Below are 15684 nucleotides of genomic sequence, written 5' to 3'. Positions count from 1 at the left end.
TAACCCCCCATCTGACAGGTGCCCTTTAATCCATTTTCCAATATCGCTAAAGATTATTTTAGCGGGCTCATAGGAGCGGTGATCCCCAATGGGCGATTGACGTCAATAAAGGAGACATAGTGCTGTAACAATCAATGCTGCCTTTTCAGATCCCATTCCCAAATCATTTGACATATTTAATGCACATACCCTTTAAGATTCAGTAATTGCAGCTCCCACCATTTGGCTACAGGTATTGCACCTATGTATCACACAATAACCAACAAATAAATCATTCGTAGACACAGGAGTTCTCTCGGTTTATTCAACAATAAAAGTTCTGCAAAACATATATTGCATTTGAAGTAATGTTTTATATAATGGACTTATCTTTACCAGTAAGTGCTATATCAGTTATTTCAGAGAATAAAAAAATATACGTTGATTCCTTAAATTGGAACTAAACCTATAAGAAAAGGTTGTGAACTGAGCTGGCATGTTCATCATCGAGTACAGGAAAAGCTCTACAGATGCCCAATCAACACATAAGAATTTCCATTCTGTATTCCTATGCAGTAGATTGGCTCCTAGCAGAGACAAGATACACAATCAAATTTGCTTTTTTTCACTGATTTACATATAGGGTCTTTGCTGTCCATAAGAGGAGACATCATGTTTCAGTCTGTTGGGTTTAGTTCCACTTTAAGTACATTGGATAAGTCAATGAAAATGTATAACAAATATCTACCTAGGACTAGTCAGTACAATGGAGCAGTATATCTTGTTCATTGATTGACATATGACTCCTGAGTGTTACTCACCTTATAACTACAGCAGCACCGGGATATATAAAAGCTGTATCTTTAGAGTCGGCTAACTGGAAATATGGCTTCTAGTTGATATTGATCAGCAGTGGTATTAACGATATTTATATGTTATGCTGTTTTGCCTATGACTCCACCATATTCATAAAAGAACTCTCTGCACTTCTAGCATTATTACTTCCAGATATAAGTACTTGTCCACAATGTTTAATATCAGAAATTGGATTGACGCAAAGTCTCATGCCTCTTTGCAAATATTAAAAGGATTGTTTGTTGTATACTGATGTATGTGATCATAATTTATGTTAAATGGGTTGTTCCCTTTCACAGGTAATTCTTTCATCATTATATTATTAAACAACAATCTGAGCTGTACTCACCTTCCTGTGTCCACCATCGAGTTTCCACCACTGCCCCTCATGCCTGACATTGGCTGGAGTGCTGATGTCATGTTTGCAGCCAATCCGTGAGCTCAGCGGATCACAGTTGGGCGTTCCGTCTACACTGATTATTATTAGCTTACTGATTGGCTACCGCACCATCAAGGTGATGTCAGCGATGCAACCAATGTCGGCAGCCAATCCGTGAGCTCAGCGGATCACAGTTGGGCGTTCCGTCTACACTGATTACTGATTATTAGCTTACTGATTGGCTACCGCACTGTCAAGGTGATGTCAGCGTTGCAACCAATGCCAGACACTGGGAGCAGAGGCAAAGACTCACAGTGTATTTTATTTTTAAACAAAATGCAGTGAGTTACTAATTATATTTGAAAAAGAACAATCCCTTTAGCACATGATTTTCACATTATTGGCTGATCATCCACCCTTCAAAAATTCAGATAGTAAAACTACAAACTTCTGCGGACTGTCTGGTTACTGACTATAATGTCAATATCATCACCTAAAAACAATGTGCATCAGCAGCCATGGTTGACATACAACTGGTCTAACATCTGTAGACTTCATAGTAACGATGAGCAATTTGATTCAGCTGCCCTGCTCCAACGCCCTCCATGAAAGCACAGTCTGCTGATCACTCAATGAATGAGCAAAATACTCACTTGGATGAAATAATCTTTTATGCAGCATACAAGCTCATCATTCTCAGCAGTGCATCATCCTGTGTAATCAGGACTCTGACAAGAGCAGTGGCAGCCTATGTGCACTGAACGATCTAATATAGATCCCACAATGTTCACGGTTTACTTTGGTCTGCTTACACAGGCATTCGAATGCCCTCCGTTAGGTAAAAGTTTACTGATTGTTGGTCGTATCGTGCTGCCCGTTGGTCAATGTAAACGGACCGTTAGGTTGTTGGATATGCCATTGACTCTACAAGTGTTAAAGAATTTATTGTTGTTGTGTTTTAGAGGAAAGAGATGATGCACAGAAGTGGAGATATGGCCAAGCTCATTCCTGGTCTTTCATGTCATATACAAGTCTGACTATCTTTTAGCTTTATTAGTAAAAATTCCCTGTGAGTCTGTATCTGTGCAAGTTGATTAGACTAGTGTTGAGTAATATACAGAAGCCCCTGATAGTATTGTCCACATATTGGCCTTTCTTTGACATGTTGCAGTAGACTTTGTTTCTTGGCCCCGACCAGCTCTATCATGGGTTAACAGTAGTGAGGAGGGAGCCTGCTCAGGTGTTATCTGAGTATCTTGGGCATGCTCTTGGGCATGCTCGGATAATATGGTCAAGTCCCTGCAGCTGCATGTTTTCCGGCTGTTAGGGATTTCCTGTTTGTTAGGCAATCCTGGCATGTGTTCCAGCTAGCTAACAGCAGCAAAAAATGCAGCCGCGGGGACTCGAACATATTATTCGGGCACGCTGAAGATACTCGAATAACAGGAGAGCAGATTCGCTCATCACTGGTGAACAGTTTATTATAAATCCACTCTCATTAACTTAAACTTCCCGAATATTGCTATGCAATTGAAAGTATTTGTTCTATGTGCGCTAATGTGTTACATTCCTATTACTGATTACCTGCTTCTCGTGGCCAAGTCAAACCACAGAACAATGCAGGATTTTGTCACAACTCTCAACTGCTTGTTAGGTGTAATAACAGCATTAGATTAAGGCATACATTATGAAACCTGTGCAAGTAACAAGATCTATGTGAATATGCTGCCTTAGGTCAGAAATATCCATACATTACCTCTACCGCCGATAAATTAGAAACTAAATAAACAAAATCTTCACTTTTATGCTATGTCTCATTTTTAAGAGTCTATTTTGGATGAAAAGTTATTCACAGTGTCTAGTTTACACTGATTTCTGTGGGCAAAGCACACATCAGGTCTCGTTCCATTTGGCTGCTTACTACACTAGCTAGGAAATCAGCAAGCATTCACGTAATTACAGTATCTTTAGTGGTTGAGTAGAAATTGAGGCGTCTTTAAATTAGGCACATTTTACATAACCTCCTCAGTGCAGTAAATGGTGTGCAAAGTATTACAAGGGTAGGTCTGATTCCTTCTCCTCTGACACGTCTTATGTAAAATACAATCAAGTGGAATCACTAGAAGGCAAGAAAATAGATACATCACATTCCCTCTGTAAGCACACACGCATTAAAGAAACACAAATCGAATCGGTTTTGGCCATTATAAATGAAACATAAATGATAAAGCTTGCTCAAACAAAAGGCATCTGTGCACTTGTGGCTTGGATCTTATCTATCCTTGGATGTGAGCTTTTCAATTAGTTCCTGCAGAGGAGCTTGTTCTCTTCTGTCAATTAGGTTGAACTCCTGTGAATCAACAGAACAGTTTTACTATTAGTGTATGTCATTTTTGGAGTTCACAGAATGGCAAGATGTTTGGTAGCTCTTACTCAACTTGCATCTGTAAAATCAAATATGAGACCCCTCACATTTCCTCTTTATTTCTTATTTTAACGGAACAGAAAATGTTTTTGTTTTGTTTTTTTAGATCACAGTCTGAACTTAGAGTCATGGCCGAAAGTGTTTGCAACCTTTAAATTGTTCCAGAAAATAAAATATTTCTCCCAGAAAATGATTGCAAATAAACGTGTGTGTATAACAAAACATGTGTATTTCCTTTGTTCGTATTGGAACAACACTAAAAAAAGGCAAAATGTGACAGAATTTCACACAAAACCTCAAAGTTGGACAAAATTGTTGGCACACTCAACTTAATATTTGGTTGCACACCCTTTGGAATAAATAACTGCAATCAACCATTTCCTATAACCATCAACAAGCTTCTCACACCTCTGAACTAGAATTTTGGTCCACTATTCTTTTGCAAACTACCAAAGGTCTTTCATATTTGAAGAGGGCCTTCTCCCAACATCAATGTTAAGATCTCTCCACAAGTGTTCAATGAGATTTAAATCCAAACCTATTGCTGGCCCCTCAGAACTCTTCAGCACTATGTTTCCATCCATTTCTGGATGCTTCTTGAAGTATGTTTGGGGTCATTGTCCTGCTGGAAGACCCATGACCTAGAATGCAAACCCAGCTTTCTGACACTGAGCACTACATTGTGACCCAAAATCCTTTGGTAATTTTCAGATTTCATGATGCCTTGCACACAGTCAAGGCACCCAGTGCCAAAGGCAGCAAAACCACCCCAAAACATCTTGAAACCTCCACCATATTTTACTGTAGGTACTCTGTTATTTTCTTTGTAAGCTTTTCATTTTCAATAAACAATAGAATGATGTGCTTTACCAAAAAGTTATATCTTGGCCTCATCTGTTCACAAGATGCTTTCCCAGAAGGATTTTGGCAAACTTCAGTCTAGGTTTTTTAGCAGTGGGGTCCTAATGGGTCTCCTGCCATATTTCAGTCAAATGTTGATGGATACTTTGCGATAATACTGATGCACTTTGAGCCTGCAGGAATTTGATTGGGGCTGCTTATCCACCATCCAGACTATCCTAGCTTTGCAACCTTTCATCAATTTTTTTTGCCATCCAGGGAGACTAGCTACCATGGGTTGTGAACATCCTGATTTATGTTGCATACTGTGGAAAAAGGATCATCAAGATCTCTGGAGATGGTCTTTTAACTTTTAGATTCTTGATATTGTTCAACAATTTGGGTTCTTAAGTCTTCAGACACTTCTCTTTCTGTTCTCAATGCTTAGTGTGGTACACACAGACACACAATGCAAATATTGAGTCAACTTCTTCCCTTTTTATCTGGTTTCAGGTGTGATTTTCATATTGCCCACACCTGTTACTTGCCACAGGTGAATTTGAATGAGCGTCACATGCTTGAAACAAAAGTTCTTTATCCACAATTTTGGAAAGGTACCAACAATTTTGTCTAGACCAATTTGGGGGTTTTATGTGAGATTGTGCCCAGTTTGCCTTTTTTTCTCAGTTTTTTTGTGTTGTTCCAATACACAAAAAACAACAACAAATAAACGTGTATAACAAAACGTGTAACTGCAATAATTTTATTGGAGAAATACTTCATTTTCAGAAGTCTCAATATCTTCACATTTAGGATTACAATAACAGATAACACCTTTATATACAAAACAAAGGGTCCAACAATCACAATTGATGAAATCCGCCTTTCCTTTTAAAGTAATCTTAGCACATGATCAATAGAAAAAATAGTGTCAGGGTCAATCTATTGCTGCTAGTGTACATTTGAATTTCCTAAAAGAACAGCAAGTGTGAAAATGTAAAGATTAAGGCTATGTGCACAAGTCCGGAATTGCCGCAGACATTTCCGCGGCAATTCCGGAACTCCCTTCCGCGGGAAATACGCATACGGAATTGGCATGCGTATTCCTGCTAAACATAGTGTTTGACAAGTGTGACCAACTTTTTACTATTGGTGCTGCCTATGCAGCATCAATAGTAAAAGATAGAATGTTAAAAATAATAAAAAAATGTAAAAAATGGTTATTCTCACCTTCCGACGGCCCCCAATCTCCTCAGCGGTGCACGTGGCGGCTTCCGTTCCCAGGGATGCTTTGCGCGAAGGACCTCTGACGTCACGGTCACGTGACCGCGACGTCATCCCAGGTCCTTCGCGCAATGCATCCCTGGGAACGGAAGCCGCCGCGTTCACCGCAGAGAGACAGGAGGACTTCGGGGGCCATCAGAAGGTGAGTATATCACTATTTTTTATTTTAATTTTTTTTTTAACAGGGATATGGTGCCAAGTCCATGGAGGAGAGTCTTCTCTCCTCCACCCTGGGTACCAACCGCACATGATCCGCTTACTTCCCGCATGGTGCGGAAAGTAAGCGGATCAATGCATTCCTATGTGTGCGGAATCACCGCAATTCCGCAAAATTAATGAACATGCTGCGTTTTTTTCCGGAATGCAATTCTGCTCCGGATAAAAATGCAGCATGTGCACAATGCGGAATGCATTCTAATAATAGGATGCTTAATGTAAGCGTTTTTTTAACGGTTTTATCGCGTTTTTATAGCGGAAAACCGCCGGAAAAAAATCAAAAAATCCTGAACGTGCCGAGGTCCTAAGCAGGCAGGTAACCTACTCGCCGTCGAGGACACCGGTGCACTATGGAGGCCCGGTGTCTGTGCCAGCCCCTGCGAGTGGGCCCCCCGCCGCTTGCTCAGGGCCCCGACACTTGCGATACTTCCCTCTCTCTGTTCCTCCGCTCTGGCGTTTTCCGCGACGTTTCATGTCAGAGGGCACGATGACGTCACGTCTGTGCTGAAAGCCAGAAGACGCCAACACTGAGGAGTCTGGAGCAGAGCAGTGGCCAGCGAGGAGAGGTATTTATTTTTTTATGTTTGCAGCAATATATGGGCCCATTATACACTGGAGCATCATATATGGGGCCCATTATACACTTGAGCATTATATATGGGCCCATCATACACTGGATCATCATATATGGGACCCATTATGCACTGTAGCATCATATATGGTCCCATCATGCACTGGAGCATCATATATGGTCCCATCATGCACTGGAGCATCATATATGGTCCCATCATGCACTGGAGCATCATATATGGGCCCATCATGCACTGGAGCATCATATATGGGGCCCATTATATATGGAGCATTATATGGGACCCATCATACACTGGAGCATCATATATGGGGCCCATCATATACTGGAGCATCACATGTGGCTCGTTATATATGGAGCATTATATGGGACCCATCATACACTGGAGCATCATATATGGGACCCATTATGCACTGTAGCATCATATATGGGCCCATCATGCACTGGAGCATCATATATGAGCCCATCATACACTGGAGCATTATATGGGACCCATCATACACTGGAGCATCATATATGGGGCCCATCATATACTGGAGCATCACATGTGGCTCGTTATATATGGAGCATTATATAGGGCCCTTTATATAAGGAGTATTATATGGGGCCCATTATATTGTATGGAGCAATATATTGTGCTCATTATACTGTATGGAGTATTATATGGGTCCATTATTCTGTATGGAGCAATATATGGGGCTCATACTGTATGGAGCAATATATGGGACTCATTATTCTGTATGGAGCACTATGTGGTGCCTATTATACTGTATGGAGCAATATATGGGGCTCATTATTCTGTATGGAGCAATATATGGGGGCCATTATTCTATGTGGAGCACTGTGGTACACATCATACTGTATGGAGAAATATATGGAGCTCATTATTCTTTATGGAGCACTATGTGGTACCCATAATACTGTTTGGAGCAATATATGGGGCTCATTATTCTGTTTGAAGCACTATGTGGTGCCCATAATACTGTATGGAGCAATACATGGGTCTCATTATTCTGTATGGAGCAATATATGGTGGGCATTATTCTGTATGGAGCACTAAGTGGTACCCATAATACTGTATGGGGCTCATTATTCCGTATGGAGCACTATGTGATGCCCATAATATTGCATGGAGCAATATATGGGGTTCATTATTCGGTATGGAGCAATATATGTGGCCTATAATACTGTATGGAGCAATATATGGGGCTCAATATTCTGTATGGAGCAATATATGGGGGCCATTATTCTGTACGGAGCACTATGTGGTGCCCATAATACTGTATAGAGGACTATACTGTCTGGTTTCTGAGCTATTGATATGACTCATGTAATGTAAGTAGTAATTGAAATCTTTGGCATTGTGCTATACCGATATTTCTCTGCTGTATCTCTGCATCATGAATGTGTTAAAGGCGCCCACTGAAACTCTTTTGCCCGAGATCCACAAAAACCTGGAACTGGCCCTGCTTGCAGCTCAGCTCTCATTTACTTCTGATTTGCAATACCAAGAATGGTCACTATTAAGCAGAGGGAGGCACAACCGGGAAATTTTCCCTGGGAGCTGGGTGTCTGGGGGAACCAAACAAGCCTCTTTGCCTGGACAGAGGTATTTTGACACATTATGAATGCAGTAAATTGTACCTTTTGCCCTGGATGAAGGAAAAGCTAGCTATAGTTCTGCTATAGAGTATGGAACTGTCACGTTCTGGCTCTGTACAATGTGTACTTCTGGCCAGACTTGCTAACAGATGTTCAATATTAAAATCCTGGAAAATCCCTTTCAAGAATGCCGAACTAAATATATGAACGTCTCTTAAGTGTAGAAATACAGTTCTGTTCAAAAGTTTACATACCCCAGCAGAATTTTTGCTTTCTTGACCTTTTTTTAGAGAATATGAATGATAACACTAAAACTTTTTTCTCCACTCATGGTTAGTGGTTGGGTGAACCCATTTATTCTCAAACTACTATGGTTTCTCTTTTTAAATCATAATGACAACCCAAAACATCCCAATGACCCTGAACAAAAGTTTACATATCCTAGTGATTATGGCCTGATAACATGCACAGAAGTTGACACAAATGGGTTTGAATGGCTAATAAAGGTAACCTGTGACCTGTTTGCTAGTAATCAGTGTGTGTGCATAAAAGCTGAGTGAGTTTCTGGGATCCAGACAGACTCTTGCATCTTTTATCCAGCCACTGATGTTTCTGGATTGTGAGTCATGATGAAAGCAAAAGAATGGTCAGTGGGTCTACGGGAAAAGGTAGTTGAACTGTAGAAAACAGGAAAGGAATACAAAAATATATCCAAGGAATTGAATACCAAATGGAAAATCAGGGGTTCTGTAAAAACAAAAACACGGTCAGGTAGACCAACAAGAATTTAATCCACAACTGTCAGAAAAATTGTTCGGTATGCAAAGAAAAACCCACAAATAAAATCAGCTGAAATACAGGACTCTCTTAAAACTAGCGGTGTGGCTGTTTCAAGATGCACAATAAAGAGGCACTTGAAGAAAAATGGGCTGCATGGTCGAGTAGCCCGACGAAAGCCATTACTGCGCAAATGCCACAAAGTATCTCACATACAATACGCAAAACAGCACATAGACAAGTCTCAAAACTTCTGGAACAAGGTAATTTGGAGTGATGAGACCAAAATTGAACTTTTTGGCCACAATCATGAATATTACATTTGGAGAGAGGTCAACAAGCCTATGATGAAAGGAACATCATTCCTACTGTATAGCATGGAGATAGATCGCTGATGTTTTGTGGATGTGTGAGCTACAAAGGCACAGGAAACTTGGTCAAAATTTTAGGAAAGATGAATGCATCACGTTATCAGGAAATACTGGAGGCAAATTTGCAGTCATCAGTCTGGAAGCTGAGTATGGGACGTACTTGGACGTGCCAACATGACAAGGATCCAAAACATAAGGCCAAGTTGACCTGTCATTGGCTGCAGCAGAACAAAGTGAAGGTTCTAGAGTGGCCATTTCAGTCTCCTGACCTCAATATCGTTGAGCCCCTCTGGGGAGATTTCAAGCACGCAGTTCATGCTAGACAGCTAAGCAATTTATAGGAACTGGAGGCTTTTTGCAATGAAGATTGGGAAGCTTTATCATTTGAGAAAATAAAGAACCTCATCAACAACTACCACAAAAGACTTCAAGCGGTCATTGATGTTAGAGGGGGAAATACACGGTATTAATGAATGGGGTATGTGAACTTTTGATCAGGGTCATTTGGATGTTTTGGGTTGTCATTATGATTTAAAAAGAGAAAACACAGTAGTTTGACCATAAATGGCTTCACCCAACCACTAACCATAAGTGGAGAAAACGTTTTGGTGTTATCATTCATATTCTCAGAAAAAAGGCCAAGAAAGCAAAAATTGTGCCGGGTATGTAAACTTTTGAGCACAACTGTAATGTGAAAACAATTTTTTTTCTATGCTGAGATCTAATTTATTAAATTAAAGGAATTTTCAGATTAAATAACGTGATTGCATATTGCAAGAAATTAGAGCTGCACTCACATCCATGTTTATCCAAGTCACCTGCTGTTCATCGAATTGTAGCAAGTTTCCATTCATGTGAATAGAACTAACTTCTGTTCCTTGCACAGACTGCTCACCTGGAGTGCTGCAGTTCAGTACCCAACCACCATTGCAACCCCTTTATTCTCAGGATCGATGGGGTCTCAACGGTCAGACCCTTACTGATCATAAGGTGATAGCATATCTAATGATATGTTGTTCAGACAGACTTTTCACTTTTTTGTCATTTCAATCCGCTTCTCTATTTGGGTCATATACTATTTTCATCAATATTTAATGGTGTAAAACTATTTTTTTTTACTAACATCAAGACAGTCTTTCTTTAGCATTCTTTCACGATATATCACGTTATTCACATTATAAAATGGACATGCCCCTATTTCAGATTGAGATTGCATTCCTAAAAGATTCTGACAACAGCAGGAAACTGTCTTTAATTCCTGTCCACTGGCCCACCAGAGAATCGGAGGATTCACTGGTGGGCCCAGGCACGGACATCTGCTGGCATACAGGGCCGACAGCTGCCTAGGGCCCCCGCCACCCCAGGGGCCCACAGCCAGTGGTGTAACATTAATAGCGGCACACCACGGCGCTGCTATGTGGCCTATGAGCAGGGCTGTGGAGTCGGTTAGCCACAGTTGTGACTCCGACTCCTGGATTTTATCAGGTTCCGACTCCGACTCCTTCATAAATGGCCAATTCGTAACAATAAATTTACTGTTGTAAAATATTAACATCGTGCTTATTCAGTTTCTCACCATCATATAAGAAATCAGACCACTTAGAGCAAAAACTATATTTATTAGAATACAATTAGAATATAGCAAATAACTTTTATCAACTTTTCTAAACTCTTGTAAGTAAATATGCAATAAACACTGTTGTGCAGTTAATAAGAAGAAATCTATAAATTTGTCCTCAGAAAAAGTATTGCCTCTGTCAGATCCTCCTTCATGGATGCCCTCAAATCTGATCTAATTATTTTGAGAGCAGAGAACAACCTCTCTACACTAACTTGGGTTGGTGGCAAAGCAGTAACCACTCGGGCAACATCTCTGACAATGTCAGGATACAGAGGAATCGCTTGTTGCACTGTTATTTTTGATGAATGGTCAAATTTCTCAATTTCTTTTAGTGCACATGAAAAATTCTGCTGAAATGTACTGGCTGTGTTCTTTGATGGGGATGACTATTCTATGCGGGAACGCTTTGCATGGTCCTTGTGATCCAAATATTTTTCGAAATTAAATTCTTCATCAGTTGATGAGGGTGAAGATGTGGCAGGACGACCAAATTCTTCTTGTTCCTCCTGACTGTTCTGCAACCCTTTCATCCTTACTGCTATTGCAAACAGAGCTTCTTTTCCTTTAGTTAGCTGTGGATCATCTAGAAGAATCCGATGCATTGGGTCTACATAAACAGCTGCCAAAAGAATGTTATTTTGTAATAGTAGCTACTTTCTCAGTTTCATTGATGTAGCAATGCCACTCGCAATTAACCCTCCTCTTTGGGACAGGCGAAACATCAGGTTCTTCCACTCCTTTAAGAAAATACCTGGAGTTAAGTCCTCTGCTTGTAATTTTTTAGTCACTGTAAATGGGTGCTCTAGCAATTTTTCCAGCTCAGTCACCTGATTCCACTGACTTTCATTTAGCGTCAGTTGAGGGTTAGCCATGTCTACAAGAAAGGTTTTCAGTTCAACCAAGCGCTGAATCATTAAGTAAGTACTGCCCCATCGTGTGGCTTGATCAATAATTGCCCCTTTTCCAGCACGTCTCTTCAAAATTGAGTCAACTTTACGGGATCTGGCAACAGTAGCCAATTTTCTCACCTTGCCAATCAGTGCAGCAGCATGTCCTTCTTGCAGACTGTCTCTTATAGCCAGCTGTAGCGTATGCACAACACAGCGCATGTGATGAATGAAAGAACGTATTGACAGTTTCTACAAGATAATCTAAACTATCATGTTGCTGTTCATCTGAAGCAACTTCAGTTTGCTCCTCAGTTACAATACTGTGTTCCTCTATTTCAAACATTTGTGTGTCTGTGGACCCAGAATGTTCTTCTAGCTGCTGGTCACCATCATTACTCTTATTCATTAGCTTAATAGTACTTATCATATTTGAAGCATTGTCAGTTACGACAGAAAGAACTTGCTCTTTTTTAAGTTCATAGTCTTGCAGAACCTTTTCCACCAAGACCTGGAGAAACTCGCTGGTGTGATGAGCTTTGGTGTCTTTTACTGCCAATGTCTTGGTAACTATTTCATTTTTGTCACAAACAAATCGGACATTGATGGCAAAACAGTTCACTCTGTGACGTGTGCAGGCAACCATTTTAAGAAACAGAAAGCGTCCCTTGAGAGTTTTTTTAAGTTCTTCCTTTTGTTTAAAAGCTTCTTCAATTACTAGTTTTCTAATACTCTCTCTCTCCAGAGAAACACCAAGCTTGCGGGCCATTTCCCCATTCAGACACATAAAAACTGGTTGTGAAAATGATGAAATAGGCACACTATCCTTTACAACAAGCTCTATGATCTGTTTTTTAAATGTATCTACTGTCATTGTCACAGTAACTTTGTCACTGACAAAATATCTTGCAACTGATGGCTGCAAAGTTCTTTGCTCCTTTGTTTGGCTGGAAGAGCTGGGCACTGGTTCATTGGTTTGGATGCAGTCTTTCTCATCCAGTGCTTTCAGTACTTCTGGATGAAAGCGCTGTAAATGTCTCTTTAGATTAGAAGCTCTGGTAGGAGCATTTTTATCTTTGCCTGAATATGCACTGATCTGGGCTTCACAGCATTTATTTTCGTCTGGATCATTTGTCATACACTGACAGACATAATGTTTTCTGTCTTGAGTGATGGTGAAATGTTCAAATACAGCTGATTTAATGTGACGCTTCTTTGACATTCTCAGGTTTTTAATTCTGCATTCACAATCCAAATGACAATTGTTTTTCCTAAAAACAATTGTACAAAATTATTGCCAGGTCGTACAACTGATATAGTAGTCAGTAATACTGTTATTCCTCATGTACTCACAGTTAACTGATGCAAAGTTTGTTGAAAGGATAATACTTCTTACAGTCTTCCTCTTCTGAGTAGCAGCTGTGAGATGCTTGGAAGACGCACACCTAGTAAACATCTAGTCTAGAGGAGGAGCTTTACTACTAAGAATTTGTAACACATTTTCACTTTCAGTTTCATACATTGTAAGTAGGGGGGTTGGGGCAGCATGAGGTTAACCAAGTATAAGATTAGATAAGGGCAGTGGAGAACAGTGACACACAAGAAGTAAAGGTACCTTCACACTAAACGATATCGCTAGCGATCCGTGACGTTGCAGCGTCCTGGCTAGCGATATCGTTGTGTTTGACAGGCAGCAGCGATCAGGATCCTGCTGTGATATCGTTGAGAAGAAAGGCCAGAACTTTATTTAATCGCTGGATCTCCCGTAGACATCGCTGGATCGGTGTGTGTGACACCGATCCAGCGATGCCTTCACTGGTAACCAGGGTAAACATCGGGTTACTAAGCGCAGGGCCGCGCTTAGTAACCCGATGTTTACCCTGGTTACCAGCGTAAAAGTAAAAAAAAACAAAAAACAGTACATACTCACATTCCGGTGTCCGTCAGGTCCCCCGCCGTCCGGTTCACGCACTGACTGTGAGTGCCGGCCATAAAGTAAAAGCAGAGCACAGCGGTGACGTTACCGCTGTGCTGTGCCTTACGGCCGGCACTGACACAGTCAGTGCGGGAAGCGGACGGCAGGGGACCTGACGGACACCGGAATGTGAGTATGTACTGTTTGGTTTTTTTACGTTTACGCTGGTAACCAGGGTAAACATCGGGTTACGAAGCGCGGCCCTGCGCTTAGTAACCCGATGTTTACCCTGGTTACAAGCGAACACATCGCTGGATCGGTGTCTCACACACCGATCCAGCGATGACAGCGGGTGATCGAGCGACGAAATAAAGTTTCAAACGATCTGCTACGACGTACGATTCTCAGCGGGGTCCCTGATCGCAGTAGCGTGTCAGACACAGCGAGATTGTATGTATATCGCTGGAACGTCACGGATCGTGCCGTCGTAGCGACCAAAGTGCCACTGTGAGACGGTACCCTAAGATGGTTTCCTATGGTGAATAGCAAGCTTCAAGTCTGATCACATTATCTCAATTGGATTAAGGTTTGGGCATTGACTGGGCCACTCTAAAACATTCAGATGTTTCCCCTTAATCCACTCGAGTGTTGCTTTAGCAGTATGTTTTTAGTCATTGTCTTCTTGGAATGAGAACTTCTGTCCCAGTTTCAAATCAGACTGAAACAGGTTTTGCTCAAGAATATTCCTACATTTTGCACCATCTATGGCTTATTGTGGTCGTAAGCAGGGCAGTTTCTAGCCCAAAAATGACACAGGGCGAGAGTAGGAAATTTCTCCCCCCCCCCCCCCCCCCCCCGGCACCGAAAATAATAAACATTATTTTTGTGGGCTTGAGTAATAAATAGAGAGCAGGCTTGTATCTTCCCTTTTTTTAATAAATTATAATTTGCCTTTAACTTATATAGAACTTGGGGAAAAGGGACAAGTATGCTAATTATTAACGGTGAGAACAAAGTTGTAGGTAAATAATATCTATTAATTATTTTGGAAACAGATCCTAAAAATTGTAGGTTGCAGATTTATGAGAAACTGACTCTTCTAGATTTAGCCGCTGCAAAAGCATTAATAGCTTCCGAATAATTCAGCTTTTCTGCCAGTTCATTTTCTAATTCCAGGTCACATTTACTAATCTCTTCTAAAAGGAGATTGGCGAGACTTTCCCCAGATGTATCAGTAGCAGGACGATAGCCAATAAAATGTTCCTTTATTGCTACGTGATCATCATCTATATCAACAAATCTTAAGGTGTATGACAACTGTTCAGTGTGACCTGCATCTTGTGTGCAGTCCAACATTATTGAAAAATACTTAGATCTTTTGGCTTTTTCTAGAATACATTTCTTCACCTGAGAGGCCATCAAGCAGATAATTTCATTTTGAATTAAATTTCCACAGTAATGTGTATGGATTTCCTGGGAAGTAATTCGTTTTAAATGATCTCTCATTACTGGTTCAAATTTTCCAAGAAGCTCTATAAGCCCAAGGAAATGTCCATTATTTGGTGTAAACAATGTATTTGACGATCCTCGAAAAGCTAAATTATTGGTTGCCAGGTATACAGTTACTGCCATAACTCTTTCCAACACTTCTCGCCTGGGTGAGGATGCCACCAGACTGCCAAAGATGAGGTAAGTCAGCTGGGCCCCCTCCCGGGTTTCATGCTGTGGGGCATGCCAAATCAGCATGCCCCAAGGGTGGTTGGGGGGGGGCAGGTGTGGGGGTCCCCATCCAAAAAAAAAGGCTAGCCCAACCCATCCCATCCCTCAGACCCCCTCACCTGTTCAGTGTGTCAGTGCCCTCTGCCCTCTGAGTCTGAGCGCGCTCAGACTGCTAAATGGGGCTGCTGGGAAGGGAAGGACTAATCCATAGGCAGGGGGTGGGCA

General features: G+C 41.1%; 1 protein-coding gene across 1 annotated transcript in view; it reads right to left on the bottom strand.

The window, feature by feature from the left end:
- Nucleotides 1-278: 278 nt before the first annotated feature.
- LOC143787518 (MOB kinase activator 1B) overlaps nt 279-15684 on the bottom strand; it is a 97308-nt gene continuing 81902 nt past the window's right edge. The window contains exon 6 of the mRNA XM_077276336.1: nt 279-3563. Within this exon, the coding sequence (XP_077132451.1) occupies nt 3486-3563 (78 nt within the window). The 3' untranslated portion in view covers nt 279-3485. The remainder of the gene's footprint in view (nt 3564-15684) is intronic.

This window comes from Ranitomeya variabilis, chromosome 1, assembly GCF_051348905.1.
Source record: "Ranitomeya variabilis isolate aRanVar5 chromosome 1, aRanVar5.hap1, whole genome shotgun sequence".
Taxonomy (NCBI): Eukaryota; Metazoa; Chordata; class Amphibia; order Anura; family Dendrobatidae; genus Ranitomeya; species Ranitomeya variabilis.
The sequence above is the reverse complement of the archived record's forward strand: the minus strand, read 5'-3'. Positions and strand labels throughout refer to the sequence as shown.